The following is a 21,696-nucleotide window of genomic DNA, read 5'->3' as shown; positions in this document are numbered from 1 at the left end:
CCTATCACAACAGGCCCTGCTAAAAAGTCTGTCCCTGTCTTTCTTATGGGCCTCCCTTCGGTACTGGAAGGTGCTCTAAGGTCTCCCTGCAGCCTTCTCTTCCCCAAATAATCACCCCAACTCTTTCAGCCTGCCTTCACAGGAGAGGTGCCCCAGCCCTCTGATCATCTTCATGGCCCTCCCCTGGACACACTCCAACAGGTCCATGTCCTCCTTATGTTGGGGACCCCAGAGCAATCAATCTAACAAGTAAATTGTTGAGAAAAACACCCATCAAAAGTTCCTGTATATACCTGCAACTCCAGATAGAACTGGACTTGAAGAAGTCCAGCCTCTCCCATGATCTAATTAAAAGGAAATAAAATGAAAAGTCCCTTGCCAGAGCAGGAGTTGCCAGCATGCTTCTACTGCTGCCCATAAGCACTTACCATGGACTCCAAGGAGGAATGGTAACAGCAGAAGAATGGGCAGTACCATCAGCCCAGGGACTTCCTCCAGTGATTGCTCCTGCAAAGTTCACACTCGTGGAGGAGTGCATTGATTTTCTATTAGAAGAGTTCAACTACATTTATTTCCTCTGGAATGGGTATAAAGTAGCCACTGTTAAGGTCAGTAGAAAAGGAGAACTTTTTCTATCCCATTCTGTAGTTAGAAAATCCACTGAAATCTGCTTAAGGCTGACCACTGTTTTCTATGTGAGTTCTCTTTCATTTGTACTTGCTTAGGTAGCTTTTCTTTTGAGCCCATCTGGCTTGAGGAAGGACACAGAACAGGATTCTTGCCTTTCATCATCATTTATCTTAAACCTGGAAATGAACCAGTAGGCTTTACCAACACCTGTCCAAGGACAGCTTGTTATCAAGACTTAGAGAAATTAAAGCAATATTACTAATTTGGACAGAGTAGGGTACAGTCATTTCTCATGTTAAACACAAAAACCAATTTATTTGCTTACAGGGACAGTCCATCCCATTGCAACTGAACTCAGCCTATGTTGTACTGACAACATCACAGCTTCATTGGTATAATAATTGAATAAAGTCCATGTGGAAGTTAAGCCTGAAGAAATCATATCACATCCTGAAGGGTTTCTATATTTTGTCACTCCTTCCCTACAACATGATAAGACATAAGAACTGCCTGAATTCCTGTTGTCAATTTTCATGAGTTTCTCAAGAATTTTATGAGCTGCTCTTTAACTTTACATCTCTGAGCACAGGAACACATTAAGTGACTTGAAAAACATTTCTAGGTACCATAGTAGGAGAGAAAAAGCTTCAATATGCAAGCTGAACATCCTCCAAACACCTACAAGGAAGAAATATCAGGACTTTTTCTATCAGACCATTTCAGTCAATCTCATAATTTCGTGATTTCTTGTGCATGATGGGTGTTTTAAAAGCCATCAAAAACATTGTCCTTTGTGAAAACAGGTGGGGTTCATTGACTAAATTAATCTAAGGTGTTGTAGAGTATCTGAGACATCTGAATGGGGCTGGCAGACTTAAGTTAACACACTCACCCAGAGCTGTGCTCCTCCATGGCAGCAGCTTTAGGCCAAGTGGGCACTCTGCAGTCTCATCTGAGACTCCACAGCTACAGAGAGAAATCTGGATCCCACTCTAGCAGTTTTCCAAGTGTGAAAAACCTGTCCACTGGCAGTGCTGAGCTGTGCTGTCAGCAACTTTAACATCTCTGAATGTGCTCCACTGGTGTTCAGTGCAGTGGCTGCAACCATAAAACAAGGAAGTAAAAGCACTTCCTCCTTCCAGCCCTGCGTGGAAAGGAGAGACAGTCATGGCAAATGCAAACACAGCTCAGGCTCAGCACAGGCAGCACCTGCATGACCATCCCTGGGGGCTGTTCCTACAAGGAGAACCTCACACCACTGCGGTCACCCTCGCCACCTCCACATCCTGGCATCTCTTTGGTCTGGTGGCCCTCTGAGGAACCACACAGGCCACACCTTGACTGTTTTGTGACAAAACTAAGGGAGACACCAGAATTTGTTTTCCTTAACAGTGGTATCCAAATCCAGCCCTTTGAAGATGAGAGGAGCAGGGCGTCTTTCCTGTAGTGATTTTCCTAAATAAAGCCAAGTGTCTTCCTCACATTACAAGAAGCCTTGATGGAAATAATGCAACTGCAACCCAGCATTGAATAAGCAGCTCACACCAATACCTTCCTTTCACATATCTTAGTGTTGCATTTTTTGCCCTGTTACAGCAGAAGGTATTTTCATGTCATGAAACATATAATTTATTTTCTACAATTTTATGGTTTCTATAATTACAGAATTAGAAGAATAACAATTTAGAACACATTTCCTTTAGAATAATTTAGAATTATTTAGATAATTCTAAATAATAATTTAGAATTCTAAATTTAGAATAATTTAGAATTCTAAATAATAATTTAGAATACATTACATACCAGCAATAATGCAACAGCTGAGGTGATTTTGCTCTCACACACACCCACTCCAGCAATAAAAATCATCTTGACCCATGTAAAAAAGCCTCCAGAACTGTCAATTATATGACGTTAAAAAGGCAGGCTACTGGACAAAAGGCTTGGCTAGAGAACTGATTGCAGGCATAAAAAGCATGGTGTGCTCAGATGACTGTACAATCAGATACCAAGGAAGATATTCAGCAATTCCAGGCCAGGTAATTTTTTTGGTCCCATGAATTCATGAAATAAATGTCAGTAGCAGGAGATTCAATGCCTGCACTGTTGAGCAGCTCTGCTCACAAGTCCTTTTATCTACTGTCACCCGCAGTACAGAAATGTTGGGTTGTTCCTGGGCTCTCTTCTGGAGGGAAACAACTCTTTCTTAAAGAAAACCCAGTTGCTGTTTTAGTAACTTGCTCAAGAGTCAGTCCCAAAGAGCAGCATGAACAAGGTTCAACCAGTTTTGGCTTCCTTTGTTGTATACAAACATGCAAAATTATCCCAGCAGGCTCTGATCCCTCAAATGTCACACCCCCTTTTGTTTCATGCTTTTAATTCCAATGGACTGCAAAAACACCCCAGTGCTCAGATTACTTGAGACATTTGAACTGACAACCAGGCAAAACACAAAGAATAAGTCTTTTGGCCATGCCTCCCCTGGGGCCAGGGGAGGTGCATGGCCAAGCATGGTGCTGATGTTAAGCACCAGCACCCTGCTGCAGCCCTTGGCAGTGGCCACAGACTGCCCACGAGGATGTGCATGGCAGGGGGAAAAACAAAGGCTTCTAAAGGAAACTCCTCTAGGAGTAACTTCATTTTGGAAATGCTGATGTTATCTGAAGGGGGTAGGCTCTGCATGTGGACACACACAGACACTGCATTTGCTGTGGCCCCTGGCTTCCATGAGCACTTCTCCAATGCCAAGACAGTGTCAAAGTTGACAAGAAACAAAGCAGCTTTTAGACAAGAAAAGTGGCATGTCCTGACCCTTACTGGCAGCTGACAACTGTCCAGGGTGGGGTTTAACGTAAGAAAGTGTCAACAGACAGCTCCTGAGTCATTAGGAGCTGAATTTTAATCATTTGCTGCTTCTGCTCTACAATGCCCTTGCAGCCCTCTAATGCTCCAGTCCTTCCCTGTCCCTGCAAGTCATCCTGTTTCTCCTCTCCACCCCACATGCTCATTCTCAGCAGGCTTCTGGCTCAGCACAGAGTATCATGTCTGTGATACATGCAAATAGACTGGCTGACCTGGTGGTTTTCCACATCACTTGTGACTTTGGGCTCCTTTCAAACCAGTCCTGTGCTGATGGACTGTAGACAACTTTACGACACAAACCCTTTATGATTCTGCAGGAATTATATTTCTTTTCTTTAAAAGCATTTTAAAAAATAAATCAGAGAAGGCAGTGTGAATAAACCACAGAACTGCCAGCCAGAGGTTTTAATCCCTCCTCTGTCACTAGCTTGCCATGCAATCTCCACCTGTGGGCACACAACCCAGGTCTCTCTTCCCAGAGCGCACCACAAGAAAGGATCGCCCCAACTCCGCTCTCATTTTAAAATGCTTCTTTTTATTTCAGTGGTTGTACATTGGGTGAATGAATTTAACGTCACAACAGAAATCGAATGGCTATTTAACAGACCACTAGTAATTATATATGCTGGAAAAGAGTGAATGGAGGGGTTTCTTTGAACTGTTACCGAAATATTCATTGTACGTGTCGTCAATTATGCTGGATGAGAGAGGCAAACAAAAAGGTATTTTGGTGAGGTGCTGTATCCTTTGAAGAAAATAAGCACTGAGACATCTCAAGTTGCTTGAAACCATGTCCCAGCTACAGTATTCACTGTCTCCATGTTGGCCCATCTCATGGTTCTTTTAGGGGGTTATATTTCTTGTTGTATTTTTTTTTAATTAAACAAAGCATTTAAAATTTAATCATTTTCATTAGACTTTTTTTTAAAATATAAACAAAGTTTTGGCAAATAATATTTATACAGAAAAATAGTTTTAGATCTTCCCAAATTTTGAAATAGTCTATAAAATTACTTTATAAATAAATAAAATGCAGAATCTGTTGTACACGTATTTGCACATCTCTGTAATTGCCTCCTTACTGTTAGCATAGGTTTGTACTTGTACAGTTTTCAGGAATATTACAAAGTCATAAAGTCGGAAAGTGGATCTCTTATTAAAAATACATTTTCTCTTTTTGTCTGTCAGTTTATCTGGATGAAAGACCTGATGTATCTGAAGCTTCGTCATCCATGGGCAAAAAATAGTAATATTGGATTAATTGTAAAAAACATAGAATAACAGTAATTTTGAAACGTAAAAAGTTCACACAAAACGATGTCTTGAAGAGTTATCTACATAAAATATTTAAACATGGATAATTTACCATTTAGTATTATACAATAAGCTACCCAAATGCCTAAATTAACTATTATAAAAAAATAAAAACAACTTTGACAGATATAGGCAAGTTGCAGTGTCAACTACCTAGTTATAATGACTGAGAAAGTCTACAAATATTAGTGTTTTAATAGTATATAATGGTGATACCTTAACTTCTAAAGTAACAAGTTAAGATACATTATTTTTCCACAAATTAAACTAACGCAACGTTACAAGCACTATGTTAATTTTACAACCGAATTGTAATTATTTTTTTTTCCTTTCGGATGATCAAATCTCCAGCTTTATATATAAATAGATAGTAATTAGACATTGGACAAACAAGATTTAGCCTGGAAAATAATTTCCTAGACAAATAATAATATGGTTAGTGCCTTCAGTCGTTCAGAACAGGCAGTGCTGCCAAAGTTTAAAATAGTTTACAATCAATCTGAAGAGGTTAAGTTAAAATACTGCAATCACTAGTAATGTCCACATAGAAAACTTATGCTGCAAACAATTATACATAATATCCACTTATAACAGCTGTCTTGTTTTTTTAAACAATAATTTAAAAACTATGTCATTTATGTGATACATGTGCAACATATAAAATGTGAAATATGAAATATTTGGTACAATAGTGCTTGAAACAAATCTCAAATCAAACAAATGAAATTTTAATTATACATATATAATTACCTTGTAAATCAACAAAGTATTTAAAAAAGTAAACAACATTAAAATCTGCTTCATCCATATATATGTATGTATGTATATATAACATGTATATAATTGTATTAAAGATATCTTCATACTTTTGTGACATAAAATATGTTTTTAAAGGAAAACAATTAAAAGAACTATTTTTTCTCCACTCTAATCTGGTTACAATCTTATAATCCAATTAAAAAAATGCAAATACAGTAATGATTTATTAAACTGAATCTCATTCTACATTCTTAGTGTTCAGTTAATAGCCTAGATTAAAGTCACCTGTGAAGTTTCAGTGACTCAACTGAATTTTAATTAAATTAGAGTATCATACAATCTCTTCATCTACAGCCTTCTTTTTTTGCCTTTTCTTTCATTAGTTTGGTCTTGTTTTTTTGATTTTACACTTCTAGAAATTACTTCTTAACAGCTTGGATCTTTTTGGTAACCTGACTATGAGTTTCAAAGATTATTCGCGTCCGGTGAGATTTGACTGTTGGCATCAGGCTCACTTTCATCAAGTCTGATGTGACAAAATTTAGGCACTTCTGCAAAGTCTATTTTAAAAACATTATAAATATACTCGTAAAATAATATTCTCAAGACTTTGTTCTTTTGGGGATTGAAAGGGGTATGAAGTTCATACTGTGCAAAATTTTTGAAATTTTCTTCTGCTATTCTGCTATGATTCAAATGCAACTTCTCCATACAAGTCAAACACCAACCATGTGCATCTAAAGACTTTGTGCTTTACTTTGGACTTCTGGCTAAAAAGATCAGATTGGCAGGACGATGTGCAGGACACCGGGCTGTGTTTCACTTCCTCTGTCTCGGAGTCAACTCACCAATGGAGCAAAACCAAGATTTTTTTTTTTTTTTTTTTTACATTGAGAAGAAAACTCCGAATCATAGTTTGGGTGAAAATTAAACCTGCAACTGGGGAAAGTTTTTAGCCAATGCAACTCAATTATTGCTGAGCTCGAAAGATTCATAAACATGGAATCTCACGAGACTGACTGATCTGGACCATTTTCGTTAGGTGTAGTTATGGAGAAACGACAATATTTGCAATAATTAAACTATGCTTAGAAAATCTTTAAAACTAAATGTTATCCTTTATGTCTTGAAACATCACAGCTGGTATCAGGTAGTTAACTATTTTAGGTTGGAGTATAGTAAGCATACCATATTTAATATTCATATATGACATAGCAGCACTAGCTTTTTTGAGTTTTTGATTTGTCCATAAGAACAAATTCTTGACTTAGCATGCAGTTTGTGGCAACTCTAGAGAGGAGGAGACGGGGTAGTATGTACAGTAGCCGTGCTTGGCCGTCCGCAGGGAGGCTTCGTGACACTCCGTCCCGCTCCTGCCGGCTATTTCAGGATTATCTGTGGAGAGAGAGCGAGAGCATGATCGCGCTTTTAGGTGACGCGGGGACAGCAGTGCCGGCGCTGCCTCACTGAGCTCAGGCACAGCTCCCTGTGGGATAGTGTCCTGTGCGGGACAGCATCCCACGTGGGACAGCATCCCAGGTGGGACAGCATCCCGTATGGGACAGCATCCCGTGTGCAACAGCATTCCAGGTGGGACAGCATTCCACGTGGGACAGCATCCCATGTGGGAGAGCATCCCAGGTGGGACAGTGCCCATGTGGGACAGCATCCCAGGTGGGACAATGTCCTGTGTGGGATGCTGTCCCATGTGGGACAGTGCCCATGTGGACAGTGTCCTGTGCCCTCAGGCTGCCTGGAGGTGTTTCTGTCTCTCACACCTGGTTGTTTTCCCCTGCACGCAGGCCCTCATGTGTGCATGAGAACATGCAGAGGGGGTACTTTATGAGTGAAAATACTGGAGGGCAGCTCTGAATCCTCAGGGCCCAGCCTATCAGTGGAGGTGGAAGCCCTGCACCTCCCGGAGGAGCTCAAAGTGCATCCGTGCCTGGGGCGATTCTCCAGCTACCCCTGCGCTCCCAGAAAGTCAGGAATGACCAGGGGAAGCAGTGGAAGCAGGGCTCCTTGCCACTAACAAGCAAAAAGATGTAATGGGCTGAGTGTTTTCATGAAGTAAAAGTGTCTTTTCAATGCACTTTTAGCAGCTCCTGATTCCCTTAAAAAATTAACTGCAGATCAGTGAACTTGAGAGGTTTTCTCACGCTTCCTTATGGAGAGGATTCTAGGAGAATCACCATAGTGGTACCTCTGTGCACCTAACTAGTCACTAACCTTGCTGCCTTACCTTCATAGTGTCTCAAATGGGGTGAAGCTATCATTTACAGGTGCATTTTACTCATGCTTCCAATATTGCAAAGGTTAAATGCACAATGTGCTCAGCAACCAACTCCACCTGCTCACAGTTTTGGAAAATGGTTCAGATTTCCATCACCTGCCTGAAATGGCTGTCAATGAAAGTGGTATCAAAAGGCAGGGGTGTGATATTTTATCATACCATTGTCCAGACTTAAGCATGAATCAAGGAATTAAAAGTGTATTGCTTGCTCTTCCTGCTTCATTTGGCACTTGGCACATTTTAAAGCTGTTTTTGCAGGTGGTACGCAAGGCAGTCAAGACAACACCTGGACCTACTTGTGTATTATGAAGCTAGACCACTGCTTAATACAATATTTATATTAAAAGGGGGGGAAAAAGGTGTTTGGAAAGTAATTTCAGCAACATACTACCTCTGACATACACACCACCAAAAAGAAACATGGTCAGCTCTGCGTGGCAGGCGCTTGTCCAGTCCCCTGCCCATCACCCCCGCTGCCCCTCACAGCTGCACTGCCTCCCTCTGTACACAAGCACCATCTCCCTGACCCCAAGGACCTTGCCAGCAAGCAAAAAAGCCATCTTTGATTGCCATCAGCTCTGGAAATCTGGTGACACGTGAGGCCCCATTGTAATGACACTGTACAAACACCTGCTGCTCCAAAGGACTTAACATCTAAATACATCATGCACACAACAAGGACATATATTTTTAATGAACTTCCACCCATTGTGAGTCTGTTAGCTTATCAACTATCTTCTGTTTCCTTTTGAAATAACAAAGAAATGCCTTTGCTCAAATAATAAGCCCTGTCTGCGATAACCCTGGTCCAGCTCCAGCACGGTGATTTGACGATACGTATAAAGAACACAGCCGTGCTGAAAATAAGAAATGACCAAGATTTTCAGCACTGGTATTTTTAGCACATTACAACTCAACATGTCAATGTAATTAATAAAGCACTTTTAGCTATCCTGGGTTAGCCACAATCATGCAAGTGTATTTAAAGGATCCTAAGGTCTCACTTAATGGGACACAACCTGAAACTTAGTAAGTTTTTTACTCAGTAAAATCCCAGAATTTCAGAAACCACAGCTGACTACATAATCTGCCAACTTTTGAGGGGATAAACTTGCATTTTCCTACAGCTTTTTTTCCCTCACAGTACAGGCAGACAGGTAACTGTCCCTTGTGCAGTTACTTTGGTCAAACAGTCATACAAGACCAGTGTTCACAATTCCCCCAAACTGTGTGACAGAGAAGGCAGAGGGCCTAATCTCAGGCTGTTTCTTGGGAAAACGCTAGGGCTATTCCTGGCATTATGGTTTATCCAAGTGCCACTCATCCTGCTGTGTGCCAGGCAGGACAGAGGGGTCCTGGCAATGTGCAAGAGCAGAACCCCTTCTCTTCCCTGCCCTGGTGAGTGGCAAAGCCCAAGGTAAGGACTTCACTGCTGTGTCCCTATTCCCACCTCTTCTCTCCTGCTGTCAAAACTCAGGAAAACAGTGAAGACAATGTGAACACTTTCCTTTTCTGTGCAAACATGTCCTGTTTCTGGGCTGCAGGTGCCAGAGGAGCAGCTGGAGCTCTCGCTGCCATGCCCCTCCTGCTGCCAGTGGCTGAGGAGCTGCTTGCTCCCACCGCATCATCCTCGTACAAGGGCCGTAACTAGGGCACGTTGCACCCGGCTATTTCTAGTACACGTAGGAGTCCTCCTAGGAAAAAACCCTCAAGTGTCTCCTCAGAACAAGCTTCTCCAGTGCAGAGCTGCAGAAATGAAGAGCTCCATTTCTTTTGTAACCCTAGCCACAAAGTGCAAAACTTCTCCCGTAGTCTTTAATTACATGTTCACACCCTATTTCTCAAAAGATATCACAGCTCTGCCATAGCTACATACACAGGCATCAGCTTCTGCTACTGTTTTTTTTCACTGTGTCTGACAGAGAAACAAAAAATGCTAAACTACTTTACATGGAAAACACACTGTGAACCTCTCCTGTTTAATCTACAAATGAAGTAATAAGCTGTGATGGAAGGCAGAGGTTATCTAAATCTGCATCGCTGCTAATTGCTCCATCACTTGCATGCTGAAAAAGGAGAAGCTCTACTGTAGAAGGAACATCCCTGCAAACAATTTCTACAGAGTCTGCACTCCCTTGTTACTTGTAAATAGGTGCAGCCACCTTCATGTTCACTACTCTTTGAAGAATTACATCTCAAATGCACATATATATGACTTGTCATATTTGCTCTGATACTATTATAACATTATACTTCACAGCAACAGGATGTAATGTCATGACACTTTTATATATAAGAAAAAACCCTGAAAAACAAGACTACAATGGGTGTGCATTGTCCCATGTACAAAGCTCTACAGTTCAAGCATAGGAAAGCATTTTCTCATGTCCTGTACGGATAAGAATCACAGGTGTGGATATGGACATGCCAGAAAACACACCTTATGCTGCTGCAGTAAGAGATCTAATAAGAAGACTATTTCTAGCATAAGCAGAATGGCCTGGCACTTAGAATCTTGAATAGTACCTCACAGAAGACTTAATAACAGAAAAAGGCATTTTTTGGAGGTAATCACAAATGAAGGTACCCTCTCCATCATCTTCTTGTTTGGTACCCATTTGAAGTGGCAGAAAGCTGTCTACCCTTCAGGTTAGAATCATTCACACTGTGCTAATGATAGTTAGCAGACCTCACTGAAACTAGCAACACAAAGAGTGAACCTAAATTTCTGCAAACTACTTTCTAAATTCACTCCTCAACATTTTCCAGCTCTTTAGAAGTGACATTTTCAGCTTCTAAATGTCAAGACTTTCTTTCCTACCAGAGCATGGCTCTTTTAGACCTTTACCTTTTGACTGGAAGACCTTTGAGTGACCATAGGGGTCATTAAGCCCCTTGTGCAATGGAGAACATCCCAAAATTCAGGGTTTGCTCTTAAGGGTGATACAGTTCTGTAGTGTCATCCAGGGGAATGACAACCAAGAGGGCTGTTACTGACAATGGTTTCAGCTTCTCATTAACTACTAGTGCAGATAAATCGATTTGGGAGTTCCTCAGACCCAGCAAAGGTGGCTGTAATCAGTCATTGTCTCAAGACAAAAAGTAAAATTTAAAATCTTTTAAATTAAAGTAGAAATTCCATTTTTGTGAACTCTTCTCTGACACCCAGGTTACTGCTTTACTTGATACAGTTAATGGAATTGACCAAAATACTGAGAATCATTACTAAGTTCTAGGAATTACAAGAACACTGTTTGGCTTGAGATTTTCTGTTCTGAAGCTACAATTCACAAAGATTCTTTATAGTCTCTGACTTAGATTCATTTTCCAGATTTATTATACAATGATGAATACAGAAAATTTACCATTCTGCTTGAATTCAGTGTACATGAACTCTTGTTCAACTAAAGACCTGTCACAGTGGATCAGCTGGAAAACATGACTTTGCATCTACCACTGACATGCTTCTTTTCCAGAAGTTTTGATATTATTACTCCAAAATACAGTGTGCTTTATAAGCCCTAATATATTTTAAGATGCTTAGATTGTATTTGATCTCTACATTGCAAAGCACTTACCCCTCCAAAAATTAACTCACACATAGCAAACATTCTGGTCTGCTCAGCCTTCCATTTTGAAAGCAATGTAGTAATACGAGTTTCTTGTAAACAAGATTTATCTCAGAGCATTTCAGACACGAATGCCTCAGCCAGTCACCCATTTTACATCTTCCTAGGCTACCCCAGGCAACTTATTTCAGCATGAGACAGATTATCAACTCATGATGCTTTTTTGCCCTCCACCAAATGGAAGAGTCTGTGGTGAGCAGTTTGCACCACGGTCTTTAACTTTCAGAAACCTGTGTCAGGATAGATGAACCCTTCCACAGTGACATTTTCTGTTTTCCTGTTTTTCACACGAGTAGCAGACTGGTCAGATATATCTGGGGTGTACATTAAAAATGACAGATATTTTCAGACAGCCGGCTCATATCAGGCTGTCTCATAACTTCTCCCTCTTTCTAAAAATAAAAGTAACACCAAGTATTTCTTCCTTATGACAAGGAGCCCAAGACTATTTATATTTCTCCATGCCTTTGGGAAATGCCTCCATGTCTTTATTTTTCATTTTCTCTTAGAATGTTCCCTTGTGGTATATGCCTTATTTCTTTTCTTCAAAATAAACAACTTTTTTTAAAATTTTAAAATTAGTAGTGGAAAAAGCTGAGTAAATGTTCAGACACTTAAAGTAATCTCTATTTTATCAGTTATGCCTGGTCTTATTTAATTTTTTTGCATAGCCTAACAGATGGACTTTTCCCATCTCCTTTTCCCCACAGATTCTGAGCAGCACCTCCATGGAGCAGCATCCCAAACATTCCACTTGCTCACACCAGGCTTCCCACCACCACTGTCCCATGGGAGAGGTTTTGCCCCTGTCTTGACTGCTGACAGCTGAGCCAGCTCCAACTCTTGCTTGCATTAAGTGCAGCCTGGACTTTTTCCTTTCAGGGGAGACATCCTTCTCATTTCCAGCATATTATCATTTAATGGATATGTGCTTTGTTTCATTCATTAACCATGGTCCTCTCCTCAATCCTGGGCCAAAGGAGCATTTTATCTTATTGCTTTTCCATTAATCCAGTGCAACCCCAATATATTTGTCTACTTTGCTCATCAATAAGGTGATCTCTGATTTGGAAATAGCAAGTGAGATGTCTGGGCCATAGATGGCTGCCTGCCCATACAGGGCCTAATATGGGGGTCTCAGGTGTTTCCTGAGGGCTGGAGGTCCTATTTCCTTGGCCTTCTCATGGCCCATTCTCTCACATGGTAATTCTGGTGCCCTGCTCCATCCTCTCTTTTCTTCCCTGAGTGTGCCCAATTTTGCCTGTCCCATATGTTAGCAATATGCCCTAGAAATGGCTGAGGGTCAGATGCCCACACTGAATTGGACACATCTGCTCTCACATTCTCATTCCATCAGGCACAAGCTGTTGGCCATCAGGGTGTCATAAAGCTGACAAAGACCTTGTCTGAATCCATCTATTCATGATGATATATAAAAAAAAAAGATCAGGGCAATTATGGGATTCCAATGGGTTCAAGGGTTCAGCAGCATAATTTTTCTCATTTAATTGCCACAAGGTCCTGAAAGAAGAGACTAAAGCCATTTGTGCTGCCAACTCCTTAGCTTGCTTATTAACTTCAATAGGTATTTATTCAAGTTATTATGTACAATATTTAAGTTCAACTTAATAAGTATTTACTCACTGTGGAGAAACAGAGTAGTTGGTTTAGAAATGAAAGCAATCTGGCTTTATTTATTCTTCTTTAAAGTAATAAATAATGCAGTGCTAAAAATTGATCATAACATACTCTAATATATTCTACCAAAATCTATTTTTAATTCATTGCAGAGGCAGCACACAGACTATATAGAAGTGAGGAAACCACTCCTGTAGTATTTTAGGAGCATCCATGCACTGATTGTTTTGGAGAGCCACTCAATTTTACCTTCCAGCAGGTCTGAGCTACTGCAATAATCTATGTTTTTCACTTCCTACTTTTAGGTCATTTTCCTCCTCTTCTTGAATTCTATAAACTGCCAGAATAGGCTTGCACAGAGAAACTGAGAGCACAAATGAGTGAAAGCCAAGCACAAGTTGTGCATTATCCATGGAAGTGCCATATTCCTCTTGGAGGGGTGTTACTTCTCCACCCCGACATCCTCACTTAGCCTTTCTTTTTTTTTTTTTTTTAACAAAACCTGCTTTGCATTTTCCTTTTAGACACCAAGCATGCCCACATCATGCAAGATGAGGCTGTCACTGCACATACAGCATTCTTTTTTGCTAAAGGCACACTGCACACAGAGCAGAGCTGGCACATCTGCAGGCTCCTCAGCAGTTATCACCATTCTGAAACCCCTCCTCTCCCAAAACCTGACACTGCAGTTCAGACTCCCTTCAAAGCAAGAGACAACATCCTGAACAAAAGTGGAACATAGAAAAGTACCAAACTGATGTCCCTCAAGGTGACTCATAAGACCTTTTCTCAGTTTTATAAAACTCACTGTATTTGTAACTTCTCTGAGGAAATCTTAACCTTCCTGAGTTTGACTACATGCCACTTCCTTAATTTTCTTCTTATCTGATTACTCTCACACAAACAGACACACATACTAGTGTGGCAGGTAATATTGCACCAAAAAGGAAGTCAGGCAAGTTAGCAAATTTCTGCATCTAGCTGAAAGTCATGACAGATACAATCAACAGAAATAAATACACAGATGTTTCCCATGCAGCCTCCTGCACACTTAAAGCCAAAGACTGGGATTTCTAGTAGGTAATAAATCATACACCAAGATAAAAAAATCATCTTTGTTAAATTAAAAGGAAAGTATTTGGAGCACCTAGAGATGTCTAGATGCAATTATTTTAAAGGACAGAACCTGAGACAAGTACATCTGGAGCACCATACTGCTCTGTGTTCTTAAAATTTTATGATGGAAAAATCCATATTCACATGGAACAGTGTGTATAAACCATGAAACAAACTAATTTTCCTCCAAATGCCTACAGAAATTATTTCCTATGTTTAAATAATAAATATATGCCCCAAAAGTTTTTACTCCACTTGTCAAAGTATCGGTTGTTGAACAAGTAAAGCAAGAACACAAAAAGAAGTTATCATATCAACACTTTAAATTTCTATAACAGGGAAGGGAAATTTGTTTTGATTTTTGTTATATAAAAGAATGAAGCCTTAGCTTACTGCTGATGTTGTGTGACACTGCCATCTAGCAGGATACCAGAGGAAGCAGGTTTTAGTCCTATATAGGGGAGAGAGGTGTGACAGGAAAATTTCTAAAAATCCCCAAAACAGAACAGAGATTTTTCCATTTCTTCTCTGGTGGCTTCTTGTAATATGAACATGTAATCTAAATTTCATATACAAGCCTGCTGGAACTTTTTATCATCTACAAAGAAACAACATGCTATGTTAAGAGGCCAAAAAAATTATTAAAACAAAAACTTGGTAAAGTTTGCATGAGACTAAAATAGAGTTGCATTGTATTTTCCAGGGTAATATTTTGGTTTTTCTTCTCTGGTGCCTTTTTGCCACTTATTTTGTAACATCAGCTGTTTCAAGACAATTCAAAGGATGGTTTTTTTATGCTGTTCAAGATTTGCTGTGGGCTTTAATATTGGAAACTCTCACTTCTTGAGTCTGAGAGTCACAGCTACCTATCTGTAACTTGGTGTCAGACAAGGTAACTGGAGTGAGATGAGGCTTGTGATTCTTGTATGTCTAGCATGAAAGAAGCAGCAAGCAGTTTAAGTTTGCCTTTCCTACCATGACAAGCTATTGCTATTTAAATACCTTCTCTAGAGAAATGATTCTTCATGATCAAGGGTCACTTAGGTTTGTTTTCCAGGTTTTTTCAGGTTTTCCAGCCTGGTGCATGTACAAAGCAAGATGGTCAGTCCTCAGGTTCACTAGATACCCAACACTGTTCTGCTCTGAGCTGGTTCCCTCAAAGTATTCCCTCTGATAATGTGTCTGAGGCTGGAACCTGTTCCTCTGTCTCCTTTTCTGGACTTTTCCAAGTCAGATTCAAATCACTCTTTCTGTTGTTAGAACAGAATTTTCTATAGGAGCATTTAACTTGGAACTTTATAGAACTTTTAGACCAAAACAAAACAACAAAACTAAAATCGGTTAGATACTTATTATTCCCAGAAGTGCTTTCCTACCTGTAACCTCATTCCCTCAAGAAACTGCAATTAAAGGTTTTCAAACCACTAGCATGAATTTTGCATAGGCTCTTACTTGTAATGTTCTTGTATGTTGGCACTAGGAATGTAAATAACATTTGTTTCCACTTCCCACCTTCCTTCTCTCAAAAGCTTGCTTTTAAATGACAAAAAAGCCCATTTCCTACTATTTACCAGATTTTTCAATTCATTTTCTCAGCATATTGCTACGTTTCTCCCCGTTTACAAGTGCAGCAGGCTTTCATGAGGGAGAAAGGGAATGTGAGACAGTAAAAGCCTCGTCAGCAGCGCTAGGGGCAGCTCTCTGCCCTGTGGTTACAGAGGAACAGAGAGGGAGCCCTGGTAGGGACACCAAGGAATATTTGCTCGAGGGAGCAACTGGCACTTCTGCTTTTTGATGACCTCTAATCAGTGCCCCATGATGTTCTGGTCTGAGAAGAATCTGCTCCCCTGGGAGTGGCGCTGCCTTTGCAGGCACCTTGGCAAGGAGAGGTGCTCTGCTGCTGCACGTCCTGGCTCTGCTCCCTCCTGCCACACATGGTGTCCCAAATCCCAAAAGTTTGGCATGTTTGTATTTTACACTATGTTAACTTGTTTTTGAATTCTGGGGCAAATATTTTAATTGCCCTTTTGTTTGTGACACTTGAACATAAGTATTTTTATTTTTGCTTCATTGTATTCTAACAGATTTTGACAGAACTGAAGGCTACTGAATGATTTCATAATTAATATCTGCATAATTGCCACCTAATTCAGTGCAAACACTGATGCATAATTTAAAGCAGCTGTGCCAGATAATCACAAGCCTTAGCATGAGCCAGCCTGTTGATCTTGTATTTCTCTTTAGACTCTAAGTATTTCATTTTTCATTTGATTTGTTCTTTACTATTTCCTTCTTCATAAAAGGTCATATAACCAGTAGAATAATGTCACAAAATAACATCTTTAAGTAGCATTCTCTGTTATGCTATTTTTATACTATCATTCTCTGCCCATTTTCATTTGTACAAAAAAATAAATCCATGTACTGTTCTGAAGTGATGTGATATGAGCAAGACTCACATTGCTTGGAATTGTTTGGAATTTAGTAAACATCCTCTAATAATCAGGAACTAAGGAAACACTCACTGAACCTCAGGATGCGTATTAGGAGACAGAAATGCTGGGGTGTTAACCCCCCACCACACTCACTGAGGTGACACAACCTAGTCAGTAAGCCAACAAAGCCTGGAGATTCTTTCATGATCACCAGCTGCAGGCTTGGGTCATGTGCTCACAGGGGTTTTAGCACCACCTGGGCTAAGGGCTAATGTCTCTTGCCTGTTACCCAGCTGCCAGTTCAGAAGTAGGTGTGAAAATTTGTCTGTAGGTTCTGTGTTGCATCTGCCAAGCTTGTGAAAATGTCTTGGGTAACCTAGACATCCAAGGTTATCTTAGGGCAATCTCAAACGTCACCACACACATGTTTAGGCAACTGAACCAAGTCCTGTGAGACTTCTGAAGGACAAGCCAGGCTACTCTTCAGATTTCATCTGACTGGGCTGATAAACTTCACAGTCTATAGTGGGTACCTGAACTTGTATCTTGCATGTAGACACCCATACTTAGACACCAACAATTAAGTGTCTTAATTTTGGGCTGAGTTCTAACCTTCTAATCCTGGTAGGAGTCACAACATATATATATTTTCCCAAGTTTCTAATCCTGTATTTTTTCAGTAAGCAAATAACAAAACGAGAAACAAACTTCCAAAATAATTTTCCTTAAGATCTATGACTTTTATATCATCCTGAAATTACAGCACTGTACATTCTTAGCCTAAAAAAACAGTCAGTAAATATTGCTCTTTCCCTCTACAACCACCTGAAAGGAGATGGTACCAAGGTGGGGACTGGCCTCTTATCCCTAGTAACAAGTTATGAGAGGAAACTGCCTCAAGGTGTACCAGGGGAGGTTTAGATTGGATATTAGGAAACATTTCATCATTAAAAGGCTTGTCAAGCACTGGTACAGTGCCCAAAGCAGTCACCATCCCTGGACATATTTAAAGGATGTGTAGCTGTAGCACTTAGGGGCATGGTTTAGTGGTGAACTTGGCAATGCTGGGTTAAGAGTTGACTTGATCTTAGAGGTTTTTTCCAACCTAAATGATTCTGTGATTCTACCTGAGTGAAGCTCAGCAGGTAACAGTTTCCTTGCTTGCTTGAGTACTGCTAGTCCACTAGCTAAAGTAGTAACAAAAGCTTTTTTAAAGACCTCTGAAGTATGTATTTACACACAAAGACTGTATTAATATTGTAAGCAGGATATTTTATGTACCTCCGTCCACATACACTAGAGGGAGCTAAGACCAAACTCTCTGCATTCATGTCCTAGTGCTGCTTCTCACCATTTCTCATGGTTTCAAACTTTGCTCCAAGAAAATGCTGTCAGCATCCCCAAACAACTGAACTGAAAGTTCATCAAGCATCTGCTGTGGAAGTGGGGTTAAGCAGCTAAGCCTTCAAGCCCCATCTTGGCAGGAATGGCTGAAGCAACTATGAAAGGCAGAAGAAGGAAAAGGGGAAGGCCTTTTACCTCTGACCAGTCATGCTCCTGGACATGCACCTTTCCAGATGCCTTTCACTGGAAAACTGAATTCCTCTCCCCTCCATTCCCTCTCACCACAGTAAGTGGTGGCAGCTGCAGTAAGTGGGGCACTGCCTTAAGTGAACAGCACCACCACCAGCTCTTGTATCATCAGAGTAAGATTTTAATCTGAGATTGTAAACCAGGCTTTGCTAAGGCACTTTTGCTGCATCCTGTTTACTTTTGCACTAAAGGTAAAGCAATTCTCTTCTCCTCTGAAGTGCACTGTAAGAAAATTATTTTTAAAACCTAACCTTAGTAAGTCAGGAAAAGCAAGAGATGCCCTATCTTCCATATATTCTTAACTGGTGACACCTTGCACAGATGTACACAGTACAGCCTTTAACTTTACAAAGATCTTCTCACGTGCCTCATGCCATACATTGAACACACAATGCCCAGAGTTGCTGGCCAAGCATGACTGACAGTGTGTGCCAATGCAGGTGTATTTTGAGCTCTTACTCATGTTATTTTCTGAAAGAAAGGATATTCAGAAGACATGAGACATAGTGATTTTTTTTTTTCAAAACAGAAGCTGACAGCACATATGAAATAATTTACTGGACCCAATGGAGTTATTATGTTTTATTAGCCATAAGCTGAGACTCCATAACTTTTGGGATGTTGACTTTTCCCTTCTACTTGTGCTTCAAAGACACTGGGATCATCACACTCAATCCCAGGAAGACCAGCAATCTTTCCCCAGGTCAGAATACTAAATCAAATGGTAATAAGATAAATTATTAAACCGTGCTACAACTTTCTTTTCATGCCTGGAATTGGGAGGCGAAGTCATGGGAGCTGAAATGGGACAAACTGAAGGCTGCAGGTTGCAAAAAAAAGTATGGTAGAGACATTGGAAAGAGGAAACTGTACCTCACAGATATGTAAAGCAGTGTGGCACAGACTAGAAAAGGAAATTTTATCTGGTTGGGAATAAAAAAGTCCTTTTCTGAAATACTCAGGAGAGTTTAAACCCATACAAGAGGACACAAAGAATGCTATGACCATGAACAAAGTCATGCTAATTACCAAGTTAATAACCTGCTCCTGCTATGTTTCTTGGGCTAAAGAAATACAGAGAATTTGAGCCACAGAGTTACCCTGGGGCTTTCCTAGCATTGTAGCTTTGTCTCCAATCTTAGGATCTTGTAAATAAACAGAAAACCTGGAGTTTTGTCTCTTATAAAGAAGAAGGAACTACTATTGTTTCCCTACTTTGAAATATATGGGTTTTTTACAGTAGCTTTAAAGACTTACCATGACTAAAACAGAGACAGGAGTGAGAAAAAAGAAGACTGTGATGGCACATGCTACAGAAGCCAGTGAGCTCCTGAGGTGGGACTCATCTCCTCCATGTGCAGTGGTGCAGAGCTTTGGTAACACACCTACACTCATTCCACAGGCAAGACCCTCCAGGGTAATTTACCCTGCCTTCCAGAAAAGCAGATGATCTAGATGTAAACTTACAAATGGATGAAGTTAAAAAAGTGAAAACCCATCCTCCTGTTGAATCATCCATTAATTTCAGCATGGAATTGTATGTATACACACACACACACACACACACACACACACAAATATATGCAACTAGGTAAATACAGACACTTTCTACAACTGCCAAATTTAAAATGCTATAATCTTCCAATGCAAACAAAATCTGCACTGGGAAAGAAGGGGCTCTGCCTGCCATCCTGACAGATGAGGAAGAGCATTAAGGCACACCTTTGTCTTCTCAGTGGCACTAGTTAGTTGCATGAAAGTGTTCCCATTAACTTAAAAAAAATACTGCTCACTGGTCCTTCTGTAGGTATCCATGTATTTATTCTACCTTCAGCCACATTCAGCCTCTCTGGCACTCAGGAGTGCTGGTGGTGGAGCTGCCCCAGCTGCATTCCTGTGCTGGAGAGGGTCCCTGTCTGAACCTCTCCCCACACCATCCCATTTTCTCTTAGCCCCTTAGCATCTTCAAGTCCCTCTGTCACCACAAAACTACACTGGATACCACCAAACAATTTTCTGCTCTAGACACTGTTCTGGGAAGGACTGTGTAATGAACCATTTGCCTGCTGCACTTTCATCCTCATCCTAAGCATTTTTTAAAAGCTAGCTCTCAGAAAAGTAAGCACAAAACAACAACCCTCTTTTGATGAAAATGCTAGAAGTAAAAACATCATAATGCTGGCAGACTAAGTTTAAAAAACCAAAGAAAATGGACTGGTTTGTGTTTCTTTAAGAAAGTAGGATGTATTTCAGAGGTAGTATATTTTTCCTAAATTATTAAAAATAAACTCTTGCAGCAACTTCTATTTTTCCATGGGATACCTCAATAGTTTTGGGAATGCCAGTAAAAAAAAATAAACCTGTTAGTATACCATTACTAAGCAAAACATTTTCACTGATTTCTTTCCAAGTCCTTGGTAAGTGGAGGGGAAGGAACCAACAGGACAGCATTTCTACTGGGTCTGCAACAGCCTGTCAGTCTGTCCAGGAGCAACACAAGGAAAGGTGATGGGGACATAGCCCTTTGCTTGCTTCTGGTGAGCAAATCTGCTTGTTTCCTTTTCCACCTGACCTCTCAGGACATGAGGGGAAACACATGTCAGGTGGAAGTGCCTGAGCATGGTCCCAGAGCAACAGAAAAGCCACAGTGACTCAACTGCTGTGCAAACTCCTCTCCTGGCACATCAGGGTGGGAATCATCTAACAGAGGAGTCAAAGGTACACACTCCAGGCTGCAATAGACATGTACTCCCTGGGAATTAGGTCCTACAGGAGGAGGGAAAACCCAACCAAAATGAAAACTGCCATTAACATAAACTGCAGAAGAAGAGGAGAAACTATCATCTTTCCTAGCCTGCCCCAGACAATAACCCTTGGGATTCTTTCTATCAACGTTCTTCTTTAGGGAAATATAATTCCCAGGTTAAAGACAGACTTTCAAATACAAAGCAGGCATAGTCATAAATATCTTGATTGGTGTTTTGATCACTAGTATTTACAGAAAACATTCAACTTTTTTTTTGGCTGCCTTGTCCTGCTTGTGATTTTTTGACAGCTTCCACACTTACAAATTAGTTGCTTCCACACCTCATGGAGAAGACTGCATTAACACACCTGAATGTTTGAAATCTGTGATAATCTTCCTTTTGAACTTAGGAGTTAATAATAGACTTTTGTAAGTAGTCCAGTACTACAGTGATTCTAACTCCAGCTGGGTTAATTACACAATAATTAGGTACAAACATCGCAACACAAAACACAGCTACATCATTATTTGCAACAAATGTTAACTCTAAATAAGTGCAACCTGTCCCACAAACACTTGCTATAAACGACTTTAAAATAAAAGTAAAATTTGATGGGGTAAACACAGAAATAATAAAAAAAAAAAATTCTCGGCGAGAATTTTTTTTGTTAAAAAAAAATT

General features: G+C 40.3%; 1 protein-coding gene across 14 annotated transcripts in view; it reads right to left on the bottom strand.

Annotated features, from left to right (window-relative positions):
• Positions 1-4,007: 4,007 nt before the first annotated feature.
• MBNL2 (muscleblind like splicing regulator 2) overlaps positions 4,008-21,696 on the bottom strand; it is a 105,710-nt gene continuing 88,021 nt past the window's right edge. For all 14 annotated transcript variants that reach the window (XM_056484771.1, XM_056485510.1, XM_056485263.1 and 11 more), the window contains one exon: positions 4,008-6,960. In XM_056484771.1, coding sequence (XP_056340746.1) covers positions 6,833-6,960 — 128 coding nt within the window. In that variant the 3' untranslated portion in view covers positions 4,008-6,832. The remainder of the gene's footprint in view (positions 6,961-21,696) is intronic.

The sequence above is a fragment of the Oenanthe melanoleuca genome, chromosome 1 (assembly GCF_029582105.1).
Source record: "Oenanthe melanoleuca isolate GR-GAL-2019-014 chromosome 1, OMel1.0, whole genome shotgun sequence".
NCBI lineage: Eukaryota > Metazoa > Chordata > Aves > Passeriformes > Muscicapidae > Oenanthe > Oenanthe melanoleuca.
The sequence above is the reverse complement of the archived record's forward strand: the minus strand, read 5'-3'. Positions and strand labels throughout refer to the sequence as shown.